At 39.9% G+C, this 17,492-nt stretch overlaps 1 protein-coding gene across 5 annotated transcripts in view; it reads left to right on the forward strand.

Annotated features, from left to right (window-relative positions):
* The first annotated feature begins 1,807 nt into the window (after nt 1-1,807).
* Nucleotides 1,808-17,492, forward strand: part of TLE4 (TLE family member 4, transcriptional corepressor) — a 161,890-nt gene continuing 146,205 nt past the window's right edge. For 4 of the 5 annotated variants that reach the window (XM_042450331.1, XM_042450332.1, XM_042450333.1 and 1 more), the window contains exons 1-2: nt 1,809-1,960; nt 3,318-3,362. In XM_042450331.1, the coding sequence (XP_042306265.1) occupies nt 1,940-1,960; nt 3,318-3,362 (66 nt within the window). In that variant the 5' untranslated portion in view covers nt 1,809-1,939. Of the gene's footprint in view, nt 1,961-3,317; nt 3,363-17,492 lie in introns of all 5 variants that reach the window. The other variant, XM_042450335.1, reaches the window with a different exon arrangement.

Consider the following 17,492-nt stretch of genomic DNA (forward strand, 5'->3'; position numbering starts at 1 on the left):
GTAGCATTTTCTTATTGTTGTCTTTTGGCTTTGCGGGCTTGGCCGTGTCAGGAGGCGTGGGGGTCCCCCTCCTTCCTCCCCCAAATTGGAGATGTGGGAGAGGAGGCACCTGGGGTTACAATGCCCCTTTGCTCCCCCCCCCAATCCCTTTGATCCTTAGCCATAACCCCCAGCATTTCCTTTCCTTAACATTGCAGATGGTTTGGTGGAGGAGAAAGAGCGCCTTCCCCAGCAAAACCCTCCCCCTAGTTTTCAGAAGTCCTGGTGGATGATGGAACATGCCTCCTGGTGCACCAGTGTGTACATATTATGGTGTGTGTGTGAGGCAGGAGAAGGAACCTGGTGTCAAAGAGACAAAAACACTCTGAGTTTGTGTGTGTGTGCGTATGTGAGTGCGCCTGCCTGCGCTCACCGAGTGAGTTTTTTATAGCTCTTTCCATTAATGATGTATGGCTGACCTCGCCAGGCAGGTTTGTATGTGTTGCGCTGCGCACCGATGGGCTGCTGGCTGAGCCGAGGAGTAATTAAAACATTTCCTTCTGATGACCGCTTCTAGGCACCGCATCAGCCTGCTCAGCCCTTCAATTCACCATTTCGGATCCTGTGATCGGATTAAGGAGGAGTTTCGTTTTTGCAGGCTCAGTACAACAGGTAATGATGTTTACTTTCCCGATCCTTGTGTTTTGCTTATCTCTTGTCGCTCCCCTACAAAGGCAGAGGCATAGGTAGGCGCCCTCGCCTTTTCTCTCCCCCCCTTTAAAATCATACACTTGGCTTCAATAGGAAAAGATCTGCCCACCCCCCCCCCCAACCCTACTCCCAGGTCTTCACTCTGATACAGCTGTGCCAATTCAGCGCCTTTGGCTTGTCTTGAGGCCGGTTTGAACTTGGCAGACAGAGCTTTCAAGATATCATGGTGTGCTTTTAAACATTTCACTCAATATGCTTAGAAACACTTTATCACAGTACTTTAAAACAACAGCAGCAGCAGCAACCCCTGAATTATCCTGATGGAAGGCTTCCTCCATAAGAGGTTAGTCTTTGCAGATCTGATGCCAGAACCACAATGAAAGAACTCTTGGATAGCTGGGAGCATAATAAAAGAAACACTTGTAAGAAACAGGGTTTTGGAAGCTGTTGTGGGTAGGTTTTCCCCCACCTTAACTTTAGGGGTGCGGTGGGGAAATGATATTTTTCTTTTGAGCATCGCAGCTCATATATTATTGGGAGGTGCATCTCTTATGAGCCATCTCCTTCATACCTTGCGTGGCAGTGCGCAGTGTCAGGTGTTGATAAATTGGAACTGGAGCTGGAGTGTTCTCATTATCCTCAGGGCAGAAGTGCTTCTTAGTCTCCTTGACAAACAAGGTCTCCCAAGATTGTTGCGTCGGCTTTTAAAAGCGGGCAGGCGGGAGAGCGCAAGGAAGACTTTATTGCTCACAAGATGTCGCTTGTCGATGCTGTTGTGTTCCTTTCTTTGAAACCCTGAAACCTTTTCAACCCTTTTGAGTGGTTCCTCAAAGTTTTAGGGCAGTTGAGATCACATGTAAAAACGGTTTATGTAGTGGCCTTTTTGAAAGTGAATTTTACAACAGCAGGCAGTTTTATGCTTTGGCCAATAGTCGATAACAAATCTTTTCCTTAAGCCGGTTTGTGGTTTTTCTTCATTCCATGTCCAAGTCAGATTCATTTGTCTCAGAATTTCCTCACATCTTGTTTGAGCAGAAGACAAGTGTTAGCTGTTGACAAGGAAAATGATAGTGATGTTTGAACTCCTTGTTTTTGATTTTCTATTAATTTTACAGGGACCTGCAGAGATTATATGTTGAGAGAATACCAAAACTGACATTATGAAATACTCACAGATATATGTGTGTGTTTTTTCCCCTTGAACAGTCTAAAGCTAGAGTGTGAAAAACTCGCCAGTGAAAAGACAGAGATGCAGCGACATTATGTCATGGTAAGCGAGTGGCATAACAAACTCAAAATGTCTCTTGTGTGAGTGTGGTCTGTGAGCAGAGGGCAATGCTCAACTCAGTTTGCTGGAGGCAGGTAGCTAGTTTATGACAGAGGGGCTGTTATGTTGAAGATTCCCTTGTGAAAATCTTGGATCTAAAGATTTTTTGTCTGCTAAACATTGGTATCTCTGATTTGACATGTTCCTTTGTGACACAGTCCATTTGGGCCAAGGCATAGATGTCCTCGAGGATAGATTATCCTTGGAGCTTCTGCTATGTATAGGGAATTCTGTAGAATCCCTTATCTCTTTCACATATTGATGAAAATGTGCCCAGAGGCACATCTACATTTCCTTATTGGCTCTGAGGTGATGTTCTGCCTCTCTCACTGTGTTTCAAAGTGGGAGATTGACACGATCCATCGTAAGGACGAGACTGGCTCTTACTGGAGTCTTCTTAAACCTGTTGCTTTTCAACTATTTGCAAAAGGCTTCGTGTTTAATTGAGGATGCTGTTGATGAGAGTTATAGAAGAATTTCCTCCTCAACCCGCAATATCTGTAGACTCTGGTTCAGCAGTGATCAGAATATGATGAAGTCTCTAAACATCTAATTTTCTGATAGATTGTGATGACACCCAAAGAGCTGTTTTCTATCGATTCTCTGAACTTATATGAGGATATAATTGCTTTCTTTATGTGATGGAGTGACTTGCTTTTAAGGAGGACCATAACCTTGAGAGATAGTCCGCCTCCTAGCCAAAGCACAAATGATCCATCAAAGCCTTATAGTCTGGCCTTCATCTGTCTAATGTGGCTAGCGCATATAGTGTTAACTGGCAGAACTGATCAGCCCTATAGTACAGGAGAATTATATTTATACACACACAATGTCATGTATGCTTTCAATATGAAATGCTCTGCTGTGTTGTTTCTTTACCCGTTATAAATTGTAGTCGCTCTATGCCTGTAATTTAAAATATTGAAGGAGAAGTCTTGTTTCTATTTCTGATTTATGATCCTATCTGCTTTCTAGCATTTTCAGCATTTTAGAATCTTAAATGGCTACTGTGGAACAAAATGTATATTTGGATTTATCTTTAATGCATTTGTCAGCTTCTCCCATAATGCATTTGCTGTTTTCTTTATGCGTGTACATTGCTTGTTTTCCCCATTTCCCAACACACTTTGAGGTAGTCGTTTAAACAATGTAGGATTAAAAGCAAACTATCAAGAATTAGAAATGTTTGATATTTTGAGAAGATAGAAAGCCAGCAAAAGCCTTCAAAGGACTACAAACTGGCTGTATTTATGTGATTACAAGGTCTGAAATAAATCCATTTTCCTTTTTCCCCCCTTAGTATTATGAAATGTCGTATGGGTTGAATATAGAGATGCATAAACAGGTAGGCAAAGAATTCCTTTTCTTAAAAACTACATTTCATTTTAAACCACACTACATCTCTTTCACCTTTTTTTGGTTATATATAGTATGGTTATGATGTTTTTGTTCAGTGTGATAAAATGAGATTCTTTGCATGTGATATAAGAACATATGCAGATTGGCATTGTTGGTCCTGATTTTTTTGTGACACAGACCCCACTCATGCAAATTCCTTAGAAAAACTTGCTGTAGCCTATAATACGTAGTTACCTGTTTTTCCCCCTTGGATGTGTCAACTGATTACAAAATCAGATTGTAGATTAAAGCTCTTCAAGTTGTAATCTGCTGCCTTGTAGAACAAAGGTAGACAAATACAGATAAAATGGCCCTGAGGTCAGTCTGTGGCAAAGGGATGGTTGCTTATATTTAGTTAAATGATAAATGACTGAGCTTTTAGGGGTTTGTACATTGACAAAAGAAAATGTTTGCAAAATGAATCAGGAGTTCTCTGGGATATTTAGGTGGACCTACCAGATGAGTCTATACCTCTTATGTTGTAGACTTGCGATAGGCCAATATTAGTAGTTTACATGGAAGTGCAGCAAATCTGATTTTCTTTCTTGATAATTTACTTAATCTTAATGTTGCCTGGTATTTTTTACCCTGTTTTCCATTGAGAAGGCTTTTTTCCCTTCAGTTTACTTTGTCTTGTGAAGTTGTTTCAGAAAGTGTTAATTTAAGTTTCTCAGAACTGCATAGTCTGGAAAGAAATGGGATGATGGCAATAGCAGAACTGAATTATATTTGAATTTAGTATTGAAATGTGTACGTGAGGAAAATTGACTTGGGTATCAGTGTGTCATAGTTTGCTCTGGTATTTACACCTTTAGGGACTCAGCTCAGTTGGAGACCTCTCAAGTGGGCAAAATACCAGCACACTCTCTGGTGTTTGGTAGCTAAAATAACCTGATGAACTATACAAATGTATGCCAGCATATACTGTACTAGGTATGCAGATTGCACCCATTCAGATGTTGGGGAAATAGGCAGACAATCACAGTATTGGTGGTTAATATTACAGTGTGTTCTGTAAATAATTTTGAACAATTGGAAAACTGCATTGGGAGAAATTATGTTGTTTTTCTTGATAAAGATCTTTAAGATTCAAATCTGAAAATATATTTGTTGTAAATTCAGTGCCAAACATTCGAGGTTTTTATTTTTATTTTAAAAATATAGTATTATAATGTAGCACCTATAAACCAAATTGGTTGCCAAAAGTTGGCTGGATCAACTTGCCATATCATTTCCATAGGGGTTCCAAAACATCGGTTTGTTCCACAACACATCTAGAATAATTGAATAAAGGTATCTAGACTTTAAAACATGTTTTAGGAGGAGGAGGAGGAGGAGATACACCTAGATGTAGAATTGGCGAGTGCACCATAGAGGAAAATAGTAAAAGATTAAAAGTAAAATCAGATACAGTGGTACCTCGGGATACGAAATACCCAGGTTACGAAATTTTCGGGATACGAAAAAATCCCATAGGAAATCATTGTTCCGGGTTACGAATGTTTTTTCGGGATACGAAGAAAATTTTTGGTGCTTTTTTCGGCTTTTTCGCACGAAACGCGGCTTTTCCCCATTAGCGCCTATGGGTTTTCGGCTTACGAAGGCTTTTCGGGTTACGAAAGCGGCCGCGGAACGAATTAATTTCGTAACCCGAGGCACCACTGTATTGGAGTTTTGTGAAAATACAAGCAGTAGGGCATTTATTCAGTTTTATAAATGTGCTGATTTTGAAGGATTGAGTTTAATTAGGATATCATTTTTTTCTGTTACTGTCATGTCTATTCATATTACTAATGTAAACACTCCACCCTCTCACAACACACTCCTTCATACCTTTTATCGCCTGCTCTTGACTCTAATGAAATACAACAAAGAGAGTGGTTCATAGAGCTTATCATTTTAAAAAATCTTATCTCTTCATCTCTCTCTGCTGTGCAATATGTGGGCTTAGTAATGAGGATGTTAGTACATATTCACCCGCCCTCTGGCTCAAAGTCTGCAACAGCCTGTTCAGAATGTTTCCCATCTGATGTTATGGAAATATTGAAAGATGCACCTTCAGAGGTGTACAGACCCACTTCTAAGGGGACAAAACATCCAGACTTCCCATCTTTTCAAATCCTTCTCTCTTTCTCATCCTTCCCCAACTCCATTCTACCCGCTTGGGCCTGAGTGATCTGCTTTGGGGATTATTTGTGGGCTTTGTTCTTATATTCAATCATAAAAATCCTGAGGGCAGTTTTATCACATTATGGGATACTTACAGCTCTGCAAACCGCCTACTTATTATATTTTCTTTCCTTCTGCCTCCCCTTCTGTCTTTCCCTCTCCTCGCCTCCCCCCAAAGCACAGAGGCCTATCTATCTTTATTTGTTTTCCTAGGCAGACAGCCTTGGTTCCTCTTAGCTCCTTTTCCAGATGTAGACGCTGGATGCCCTTGTAATGGAAAGCAGGCAATAATGCAGTGAAGCTGCCCTCCAGCGTAATTGGGCCTAGTTCTCAAGATCAGGTTAGGCTTATTCGCTTATTAGATTTGCGTCTCAGAGGGTTCAAAAGTAGGGCTCCCCGGAGTCCCCGAAAGTACCCTAGTAATTGGTGGCCCTGATATCAGAAACCTTTGTGTATTTTTCTGTTACAGCGTCTGTCTGTTCTTCATGGCTGCCTCCACCCGTGAAATACTTATTTTTAGAGGAATTTTAGATTGGGACAGAAAAATGATTGTTGGGATGGAGTTGTGACTCTGTGATTTAGCAAACTGATAAAAGGATAAATATGCAGAGGGTGTGTATGTGTGCCTGTGTGTGCATGTCCTGAGGTGGGGTGGGGAGCTGAAGGAAATGTGATGAGGTTTCTTTTCTATCCCCTCGTCTTTTGCAAGGCTGATCATCAGTCATCCTGTGTTGATTTTGATAGAAGACTATTAAAGTGAAACCTATGGGGAATTTGTCATTCTGAAAGGAAAGCTAATGTAATTAGTACCAATTAAAGTACATTTAGTAAATTGGATTTAATCTTAATTAAGCCTGCATAATGTTGCCAATTTTTAACAATTATGTTTGAGAACATAATTAATTTAGATTTTGGTAACTGAGTAAATAGCATTAGACTGATAGAATTAGTTCACTGAATTATTTTGGTGTTGTTTTTTTAAACCCCAACAACCCTGATGTGTGGCATAAAATCTTAAATTTTTAATTTGTTTTTGGCACTTATTGTTAAGATCCATATATTGAGATGAATATATTAGGAGATGCCTGAGAAATGTGAAAACTGTAATACTACCATTCCTCCTTATGGTCAGGGTCTTAATCTGGAATAGTTTTATGGAGAAGCAAGTGTCTTGAACCCCTGCAAGGTTTATTCTCAATAAATTTGGTCACATTTGGCCTGTAGTAATATTAAACAGCAAGTGTACTGAAAAATGAACAAATGTTTATGTTTTGGTGTGTATATGTTTTCCATCTTACCTAAATCCCATAGCGTTAGGGGGGAAAATCAGTAATGTGGGTATGCTGATTTATGTTTTTTTACATGTTTGGATTAGACTTCTGTCAATAATTCACTTAGTTGATTATTTCACTGTATAATAATTTCATCAAGTACTGAAGGTCTTTTACTCAGATATTGGTGCTTTATCACATAACATATGAATCAGCATTTGGCTGCAGATAAGACACTTATGAATAGGACTAGTGGGAAGTTAAATTGGAGGGAAATATCATTCTAGTTTCTTTTTTCTGACTTTGACAGCACAGTACTGCTTTGTTCTTTAGCAAAGCTTATTGTGTAGTCGAAAGAATTCTCAAACGGATCTCTGTTTCCTATGTATTCTTTTTAGAAGTTGGCCAAAAAAGTAAAAAAAGAATGGTGTGTGTGTGTGTGTGTCTGTGTGTGTGTTAAATTTCAGGACAGAGATCCCCTCCTCCCCTTTCTTCTGTTTCTTTCCAATCCATGTAAATTTTATTACTAGTCTTGGACAACAACCATTTGAGTGCTGCTAAAATATTAATTGAGTAGAAATGAAAGGGCTCTGGCCAGCTGATAGGATATCATAATCGTAGCTGCAGCAGTCGATGGTAAATGATGATAAATGGCATTAGGAACCTTTTAGCAAACTGTAATAACTACAAGGAGGGAAGTGGTATGGATTTGCATTATATCTGATACCCTCTGGTACCAAGTGGATTGCCAATACTGCTTGTTTAGCATTTTCTAAGGGCAATAGGATATTGATTTCTGACTTACAAGGAACAGCTCTATTTTCACCATTGAAAAGTATTGCAGGTTGTTAAGAAGAAATTGACTTGAAGAGGCCTGACTGCTGCCCATCATGGAGCAAATAAAGCAAAACTGCCGAAGCATGGTGGTGCAGTGAGATGGGGCCCTCAGCAATTTGTTGCTATTAATTTACCATGCTCGACAGCAAATCAATCGGCATCTACTTCATCTGCTGGAGAAAATGCTGTCCAGGGCAGATAAAAGGCCTGGCGTAGTACTGGGAATAGACTGGATTGGCCAAACAGAGGCTGCAGTTAATGTGTAAATAAGTGAAATCAAGGCCGCTGTTGCAGAGGAAGCTGTTTTTAATTAGGTTGGGGGCTTTATAGGGAGCTATTTAAGAAAGGCGCATAGAGCTGGGAGGGAGGGCAATTTATCGCTGACTGGGTTAATATATGGTTTGTATGACATCCTAGCCTCACCTCTCCTGTACTTCATGGACTTCAGTAATTTTTTTTTGCTAAAAGGCTAAAGAGGAGGGATTCATTTGTTTAATCCAGAGCAAAGTTTGGGCTGTAATTTATTTCCACGGCCCCAGGATGTTTGTGTTATTGGGAACTGCTGGTGTGCTATTCTGTGTATATAACACGGAGCTGGTCAAGGGTGTTTGCTGAAAGCTTAGAACAGGGGTAGTTGGCTTGGACATGCCTGATGTTCCCAGATATTATTGCTCTTGAGGGTCACGGTTGCCCTCCTTAGCATCAGACCTTCTTTTGAAAGGGGCACAATAACCATAACTCGCCTGTAGCAGTAGTCACTGGTGGATGTCCAGTAGCATTGTTCAAGATTTGGTCTGCCCACTGCTTGATCCACAACTATGCCCACTCCTCTTCCACTCTTCCTCCAGTGGAGAAACTGAAGGCTCTCCCACTCCTGGTGGGCATGAATAAGTTAAGAGCCATTGCTTGTGACAAAGAATAAGAAGAAAGAAAGCAGAGAAGCAACCCTAGCTGCTGACAGTCCCTGTTTCTGCTCCTTTTATTTTGAGACTAGCAATGGCATCCTCTGCCTTTGTTGAGGATGGAGCAAGGGGCAAGGGCAGCTGTTGTCACTGCTCCCCATCCTGAAGTGCCTTCTTGAATATGGCAGTGGTTGCTAGTATCAGCCACTGTCGCTGGTGCTATAAAGACTGCAGAGGGAGGAAGTGCAGATATGGCAGTTGTATGGCACTCCAAATTGATAACCCTGTGGCAGCTGGTGGTTCTGATGTCATGGGACCAGTGTATCTACACTGGGATTTAGTCTGAATGCTAAAGGAGCTATGCAAGGGACTTAACCTATTTCTGGGATAGAGTTTAGTACATTGGACAGTTCTTCTAAATTTCATGCTAAAGCCAGAAGAGCAGGGAATGACATAATGAGCAATAGGACATTTATGATATGTGTGTGGGTGAAAGAATTCACATGCCCTTCAGATAGACACTGTATCCCATACAGAAATACACAGAAATATACAGATACTGAAATACATAGAAACTCTGTTGTGTAAAAGAGTTCCAGGTGAACATATTTACCCCCATAAACCACTGTACTCTCAGGTAGCCTCTGTATTGGAAGATCTCTGTATCTCTCTTTACATTCTCATTGTGTGTGTATTGCCTTCAAAGCAACTGTTGATTTATGGCAACCCCATGGACTTCATAGGGTTTTCTTAGGCAAGGAATATTCAGAGGTAGTTTTTACAGTTCCTTCCTCTGAAATATAGCCTGCAGCACCTCATATTCATTGCTGGTTCCCCATCCAAGTACTAACCAGGGCTAACCCTGCTTAGTTCCAAAGATCGGGCAGGATTTGTTGCCTTAAGGGTACTTAGGCCCACACCTTGTTAATTGGTAGACATTCCAAAAAAAAAAAAAAAAATTGTGTCAAGTCTTAAATGGCATCCTTGTTTGTTTGACCTCGGGACTATCCTGTGTTTTGGATTGCAAATGAGCTTGGGCATGTGAGTAGAATTACAAAGAATACGTGTGATATATTGATCTGTGGCTGCCAATGTATTGCCCTCTATTTGAAGGGAAACTGGCAAACCAACAAGCATTACACTGCTTGAATTTTCTCACCATTTATAAACAGTAGGAAAGATTTAATCGAGATACAAGCAGCGAGGGAGTAATAGTCAGGAGAAGGACTGGGAAGCTTCAAAATAGGATAGACTCGAAGTGAAAATGTAAGGGCGGTGATGTCTCAGCAGGGTTAAAGAAAGCGGGATGGCAGCACTACCTGGAGGTTTTCTATCAAATTTCAAAATATAAAAAGTGGCTTGACAAATCAATGCGGCAGCCAAACCTTATCTGTCCTAGTTTAAAATGATTCGGTCTATACTGTGAAACTGATTCAGTCAAATAGCTCATTTAGGGGCCCAGTCCACACCCTCCCTCTGAGGCTGCCATTTGGCTTGCATAGCTCTCGGGATGTGGAAGGATTAGTAACAGGAGCAAATGTTTGCATGAGGGGAGTTGTTGGCAGAAGTATAGAGCAGTGGGTTTGGGATCAGAAGGGAGAACTCTGGGGAACCGAGTCATCTAGTTTGTTGACTGAGAAGTTGTGGAGCTATATAATTCAATCTTTATTATAATATAATTCTAAATGTAAAATAAAGTTAACCTTTTCAGATCCAGTGTTTAATTCTTAAGTCTGTGGGAAATTGCACTGTAGGTTGACATCTATTTGCTAAAGGAACAAGTTACAAATTCTTTTTAATTCTTTTTAAGAAAGGCATTGTTTTAGAACATTTTGGTAAGATGGAAGAGTGTGATGAATGTTAACTCCTTAACCTCAAATGTTTAAGGCTGCAATACTATGCCACTCTTACCAATCATAGAATCATAGAGTTGGAAGAGACCACAAGGGTCATCCAGTCCAAGCCCCACTCAATACAATTGGCTTTGGTTCTGACTGTGAAATGCTTAGTGTTGCATGTGGTGTTATAATCCAACAAACCTTGAACATGGTTGACTTCAATTTGATTATTATTTATTTATTTTATATCTCAACATTTTCTAGTGCACAACCCAAGGTGGTTTGCAACATTAAAAAAAATATAGTGTGTGAAACCATAATGTATAACGTTATGTTTTTCTCTCACACACAAACATATATCATATTAAAGCCAAACAGTTAAAATGGTTTAAAACATAATATTAAAAAGTGGGGAAGTAGCATACCTTTCCACTAAAAGATCCTTATTTGTGGCTAAAAGTTTGTCTGAATAAAAACGTTTTGATGACCTTATAAGGAATTAGCTAAGTACTGTATACACTTATTCTCCATTATGTTAAGGCACTAATTTTGGTGCTACACCATTCTAGTTTACATAAGCCTCATTTACCTACACTGCTGGAAAGAGAACAGAATCATTTGAATAATTAGGCTTTCTTATAGCTGGAGGACTGTGTTTAGAAGGTTGCATAGTAGCACAGGATACTTATTGTGTATAATTGCAGAAGGGTGCTATTGCATACATTTATATAGTTTATATAAGAAGAATGTTCTTTCCACTATGGAGTTTTAGTTTCCAGAACATGTTGTTTCGTGGTAGACATAGGTATTTCTAATACATTTTTGTTCCTCACAGCAAGAACAGAAAGCACAAATCCTCTCAGTTTTAAACATCCATAGTGCAAATGTTTGCCTGAAAATCATACCCATTTTTTTTTTAAATGTGGGGTGTTGTGGAGCTTCAGGAAACTGGTGATATTCTTAGAGATCTGCCGAAATGGGATCTGGGGGCCAGCACATGGGCTGCACTTTCTTCACCTCTGTGTAATATTCATATTTCTGGATGTGGAGACTATATGTCTCTGATGTCTGCCAATAAAAATGGGAAGTCACTTGAAAAGTCACTCCATAGTATATGTTGCTCCATTTCATAGGGGCAGTTTCTTTTGTAAATGCAGAAGATATAAATAGAGGTATCAACATAACACATACCAGAAGACATAATATTTTTGTAGTGTATAGCGTAGGTCTTCCTGATGACATAAGAGAGTGTTTGTCAAAACTCTGTTATTTACTGAGTTTACCTAAAAGGAAATGGTAGGATTATGTTGGTTTCATTTCTTCTAATTATTCCAGGGCTTCTTTTGCAAGCAAGTAGACTCTGAATTCAAATTTGGAGTATGGCTGTGTATGTGTGAATGAAAGGGTTACAGATAGTCTATTTCACTTACGGAACCTATTATTTGTACCATTTGTTTCAGAAATCACCTGTTTGTATCCTTTTGGACAAGGTTTTGCTATTGTCTTTCAAAAATAATGCATTTGTGATGTTTAGAGCATGCCACCGCTTCCCTGCTTTCTTTACTCTACAGTGCAGAACTGATCTCAGCAGGTCTAATACTAATTGGCAAATGTACATCAACTTGTAATGGCAAGCCTCTAATAAACAAAGCCTGTAATATTCTTCTTAATTGAAGAGTGTAAACACTGGACCAATTGTCAGTACACTGAAGCATAGACCTAAATATTTGTGCTCACATCTCAGCCAGCAATGTGAGAGTAACACCCCATGAGACTGATATAACATCATATTAACAATATTGTGCTGGTGCCATGATAGGAGAGGTCTGTTCTAAACACATATTACACAGGGCTGTGGCTCTTTGAATTTGAACAGAACCTTAATAATATGTAGCTAGAAAACTAGTGTTAGTGAGAGCTTTGTTTTTGATTTGGCAGGATTCCTACATATTGTGCTCTTTAACTGGGGAGGGAAAACTACTTTCTCTGCATAATTCAGTTTAAAGCAATTTGCATAATTGTTTTCTAACAGGTAGTTTATCCTTTTTTCCAGCTTTCATTTCCACATCAGGCAAAGTCCTCCCATTCACTCTCTGGGATGGTTTCATCAAAGCCATTGGAGTAAATCCAAAACACAAAGGCCAACTAGTCATTTGTGGGTTGCATTGCAATTTTATCTACCCCTCAATGGTCCTGTGAAATTATGCTGTGGTGTGGAAATCTTATATTTAACTGAGCAAGTGATGTTTTGTTTTAGAAAGTGTGTGTGTGTATGCGTGTGTGTGTGTGTGTGTGTGTGAGAGAGAGAGTGATATAACATAATTAGAGCCACCCTTTTAAAAAAAATACAGTTATTTCACCATGTTTGAGACTGTGCACTTCAGTAACTGGGAAGCCTATGCCTCCAGGAGTTGTCTGGAAAGTGACCACACTGAAGCAGTCAGATTTTGTAACAAATCTGGTATTTGCTATATGAAGAGAGAGTCTTTGTGGTTACAAAAGTTGTAATCCCAGCTAAAAGTCTGCAACTTTCAAACTCAATTAAAGGATCACCTATGCAGTATTTCATTACAATGTTTCTCTTGTGCTATAGTTGGAAGGTCCAATTTAAAATCTGAGTCCTAGATATTGGTGTTAGAGATTTGTGAAAGTAGCATAAAGAATTGGTCTTCAGATGAAGGTTTGAGAGCTACAAGCGAATTGCAGCTGTTTAAGGTACGTTGTGCCAGTCACACTATCACCATACATACCTATGATGAACCTAATGGATCCCAAAATGATGCATCCCAAATTCAAAATCTCCACTGAGATATAAATATTACCAAGACTAAAGCAACAGTTGGATGAATACAAATGATATTTAATTCCCTCCTGACATCTAATGAGGTTTCACATTTGATGCTATATTAAAAGCATGGTTCCCAGGAATTGGTCTCTTTCTAATCATAGACATTTGTGTTAAGTGTGATGTAGTGCTGAAAAACAAGAGTGTTACAGTAGTTAGCAATGGAAGTAGTTTCTTCTATTTTGTACTGATTTGAAAAATTAAGTATATTTATAGTGTGGACTGATTTCAGGATTTTTGTCCCCATGAAAAATGTTTCCTTAAAGTGACTTTTTTCCTTTAGTTACATTTCTGTGTTGCATCTTGAGAGAGACATTTAAGGAAGCTAGTAGAAATTATCACTAAGGCTCATCTTGATATTGTGCAAATCACCAGATATTATCTGAAATGTAGTTATGGGAGATGAAATTTGGGCAGGTTAGCCAGATATGTTCCCAGTTTTTTTTTTTTAAATTATTGCTGTGGTGGTCCAAAGTCACCTGTTTTCTAGCCATTTTCTGGCTGGTTCCCCCCCCCCCCCATACCTCTACAGTCTTTTCCATGCTGTTTTAAAATAGCCAGTGAATTCCTTATCTGCTTGGAAATACTGGATTCATTATACATCTATTCATTCAATTAAAGAGTTAGTTACTAACTCCATTGTGCCTAGGATGAGCAGCTGATGAAAGATTCTCCCTCCATCCCAGCTTCCACTGCTCTGTGGAAGAAATCAGCATCCAGAATCTGCTGGACTTAATTCCCACTGCCATCTCCTTTTCTTTGTGTGTCCTGTCTTTTTAGATTACAGGCCTAAGGGCAAGGAGTTGTCATAAGAACAGTTGTAAAATCCTCATGTAAAACATCATGTACATTGATGGTGCTATATAAATAAATAAAAACAGCAACAAATATATCTTTCCTCCAATCTTTAGACAAGGGGTGGGAAAGTTTCCAAAGCCCAGGGTCCAGATTTTTTTCCACAGGGCCCATCCTGCATCATACCAGTCCTGAAACACAAAACCAGAACTGGTCAGAAGTCCCCTAATAATTTTTTATTTATATATTTATTTTGGAGGTGGGGGTGTATGACGAGGACTGTGTCCTTTAAAAGGGCAAAATGATTGGTCTTCAGGCTCCCAGGAGTGAAAACAATTCATTTTTCACTTGAATTTATTTATTTATTTGTTGTGGAGGTGGAGTTGAGAGGCCCCAGGGTCCTGTGCAGCCCTCAGGCCCTAAGATTTATATCCCTGCTCTAAAGTAAACATAGGGGAGCCATTCCTGATTGAGACCTAAGGGGGAGAGGATAATAAGCTTTTAACCAAAGGCCCTGGGATCTACAATATTTTATCACCAAAACCAGATCTATTGAAACTTGGTTGAAATAAAAATTGCCTCCACAGACCCAACTGTAGCTGAGACCACATGCTTTGGCCCAAAGGATTAATACCCTAAAGGCAACAGATCCCATCTGTCTTGGAAACTAAGTAAGATCTGTCCTGCTCTCCTGTATGGGAGACCGCCAAGGAAAACCAGATGCTGTAGGCTATATTTTAGAGCAGCGGTCCCGAAACTGTGCTCTTAAAGGGATTTTGAACTTCAGCTCCCAGAACCCCAGGCCAACATGGCTGAGGCTTCTGGAAGCTGAAGTCCAAAATCTCTTAAAGTCACCATTTGTGCACCACTGTTTTAGAGGAAGGAACTGGCAAAATCACCTCTGAGTATTCCTTGCCTGAGAAAACCCTGTGAAATTCATAGGGCCACCATAACATAACAGGCGATTTGAAGGTGTACAAACTCACAGATATCAGGGTTCATAGGTTCCTTGCAGGATTTAAAGATCTGACTAGAAGTTCTATTTCCCTGTCACCTAGTTCAAATGTTATATTGAGGAATACTGCCAATAAGAATATTGTATGGTGGGCCCTTCGTATCTGCTGGCGTTTGGTCCCAGGACCCTCCATATGGCGGGCTGACTGTAGTAGCTTCTGCTCTGAGTACATAAATTTTTCCACATGCCTTATCTGGTAACACATATAGGAGTGGTTCCTGTAATTTATTAGAGCAAAGTCTTCTATGTGGCAATGTGCTGACATGTATAGAAAGATGCCATGTTTGCATACAGCTAAAAATTGCACCTTATTTTGTGAGATACAAATGCTAATGCAGTTTCAAGCATAAAGATGCCAGAAAGGGAGCTCTGATTCCAAAGTTAGGCATCTGTCTCTAGTAGATAATGCTGGGAGAGAGCAGACACATCCCTGCAACTGTTCCTCTCAAGCCCCTAGTCTTTTTCTGGAACATAGAACTGTGAGTGCCACACTACTTGTACTGCACCCCAAAAAACTTTGCTGCTGTCCCTGGTGTATTGGAGGAACCTGTCCTATTGCCAATGTTGATGTAAGTTTCAGTGCTATTTCATTTGATTTTGGGACATGAATGAGAGAAACTGACATCCCGTCTTTTGCCTTGGGCAGCACAAATGTTTTAAGGTAGACTTGTATCCTGTTCTTTCTGAGGCCTGTATGCACCAGCCATTCACAGACCAGTCTGAATAATTCATCCCTCTGTGTTGTAAGTGGAGCCCAAACACTGTTAAAGTAGACAGAATTCAGGCCCCTTTCAGTTTTCAGATCTCACCTGCATCTTCAATTTTCAAATTTTCTTCCCCCTTATTTGGGCATAGGCATCAAACAGTGTGTGTGTGTGTGTGTGTGTGTGTGTGTGTGTGAGTGTGTGTGTGTGTGTAAAAGCCAGGTAGAGTGATGATTAGCCACTAACCAGCCATAGGCTTCTTGCATCACCAGTAAAGAAATGGTAAATAAGGCCTGCAGTAATGCTGTGGTTAATCCATCACCTGTTTCAATTGCATCCTTATGCTGGGGATGCAGATTTACTGTCTTAGAAAAGTACTTCTGAAAGCAAAGGGACTCTTTTCTCCTTGGCTTTTCAGAGTTTGAACCTCGAATCAACAAATCAAAATACAACAAGACCAGTGTAAGCTCTCTGCAAAGACTTAATAAAATATTTTGATACTTGTATGCGGTGACAGAAAAAGCTGTTTGGAAATTTAATAGTGCAGAGGGATGGTGAAATCAAATTTTTAAAAGTGTGTGTGTGTGTGTGTGTGTGTGTGTACTGTACTGTATATAGATATCTGCCAGCTATAGCTTTGGGCTGTGTACTGAACACAGAAATGTGGCAGAGGAGTATGTTTTGCATTGTAATCATTGCCTGCTGTGGGGAGGAGAGACTGAACTAAAGGCCACTAGGTCTTGCCACGAGCCTGCTTTTCCACCCATGTTGCTCTGATAAAATGGGCTCCAGAAGATTAATGTCACCATTGAGAAAGTCTGAGCCACTCAAGTTGATGACTCCTGGCCTTCAGCTGTGCTTCAGTACTGCTTTTATTAGACATACAATGCAGGGATATTCAGCAAATGCAGTTTCTCCCATCATTGTATTATTCTGAGAAATCTTGGGCCATGATGTTAGCTGAAAAGGAGACAGTGAATATGGAATAAGTGGTGCACTTCTTGAACCTCTCACTGCCACTCGTGGAGACCATGGAAGCATTAGCTTTTTTGATGACAACACCCAGAATCCCCCAGCTAGCAAAAAAGTAACTTGGCCAGACTCTGCCCTTTTGTGTCAAGATGTGACCTTTCCTCTCGAGTTACAACTCCTGTGAGATGTAAACCAACACTGTCAAACCTTCTCTCTGCTTTTAAAATTCAGTTTAGTAAGAAGAGAGATTGTCAGAAGTGGTGAGGTTGGGTGAAATATAGAAAAGAGGCATCATGCATTGTTTCCAGCTGAAAAAACCCAACAACCCACCAAACGCAGAGAAGGGTAGCACTGAAAGAAAGAACCATCTGCTCTGAGACAGCTGAACAAGTTGTCATCAAAAGTGAGATTTGCTTCTAATATTTAATGTTTGTTGTTGCTAATTGGCATCAAATTGCATTTGACTTATGGAGACCCTATGAATGAGGACCCCCTCCCCCCAAGTCTCCTGTTATTAACAGCCTTTTTCATATCCTGCAGACTCAGGGCTGTGGTTTCCTTGATTTTGAGTATCTATCTGTAATGTGGTCTTCCTCTTTTCCTCCTGCCTTCCACCGATCTAAGTATTATTGCTTTTTCTGATGAGTCATGTCTTCTCATAGTATGTCCTAAGTAAGATAGTCTCAGTTTAATCATTTTGGCCTCTAGGGAGAGTTTAGGTTTGATTTC

The sequence above is a fragment of the Sceloporus undulatus genome, chromosome 2 (genome assembly GCF_019175285.1).
Source record: "Sceloporus undulatus isolate JIND9_A2432 ecotype Alabama chromosome 2, SceUnd_v1.1, whole genome shotgun sequence".
NCBI lineage: Eukaryota > Metazoa > Chordata > Lepidosauria > Squamata > Phrynosomatidae > Sceloporus > Sceloporus undulatus.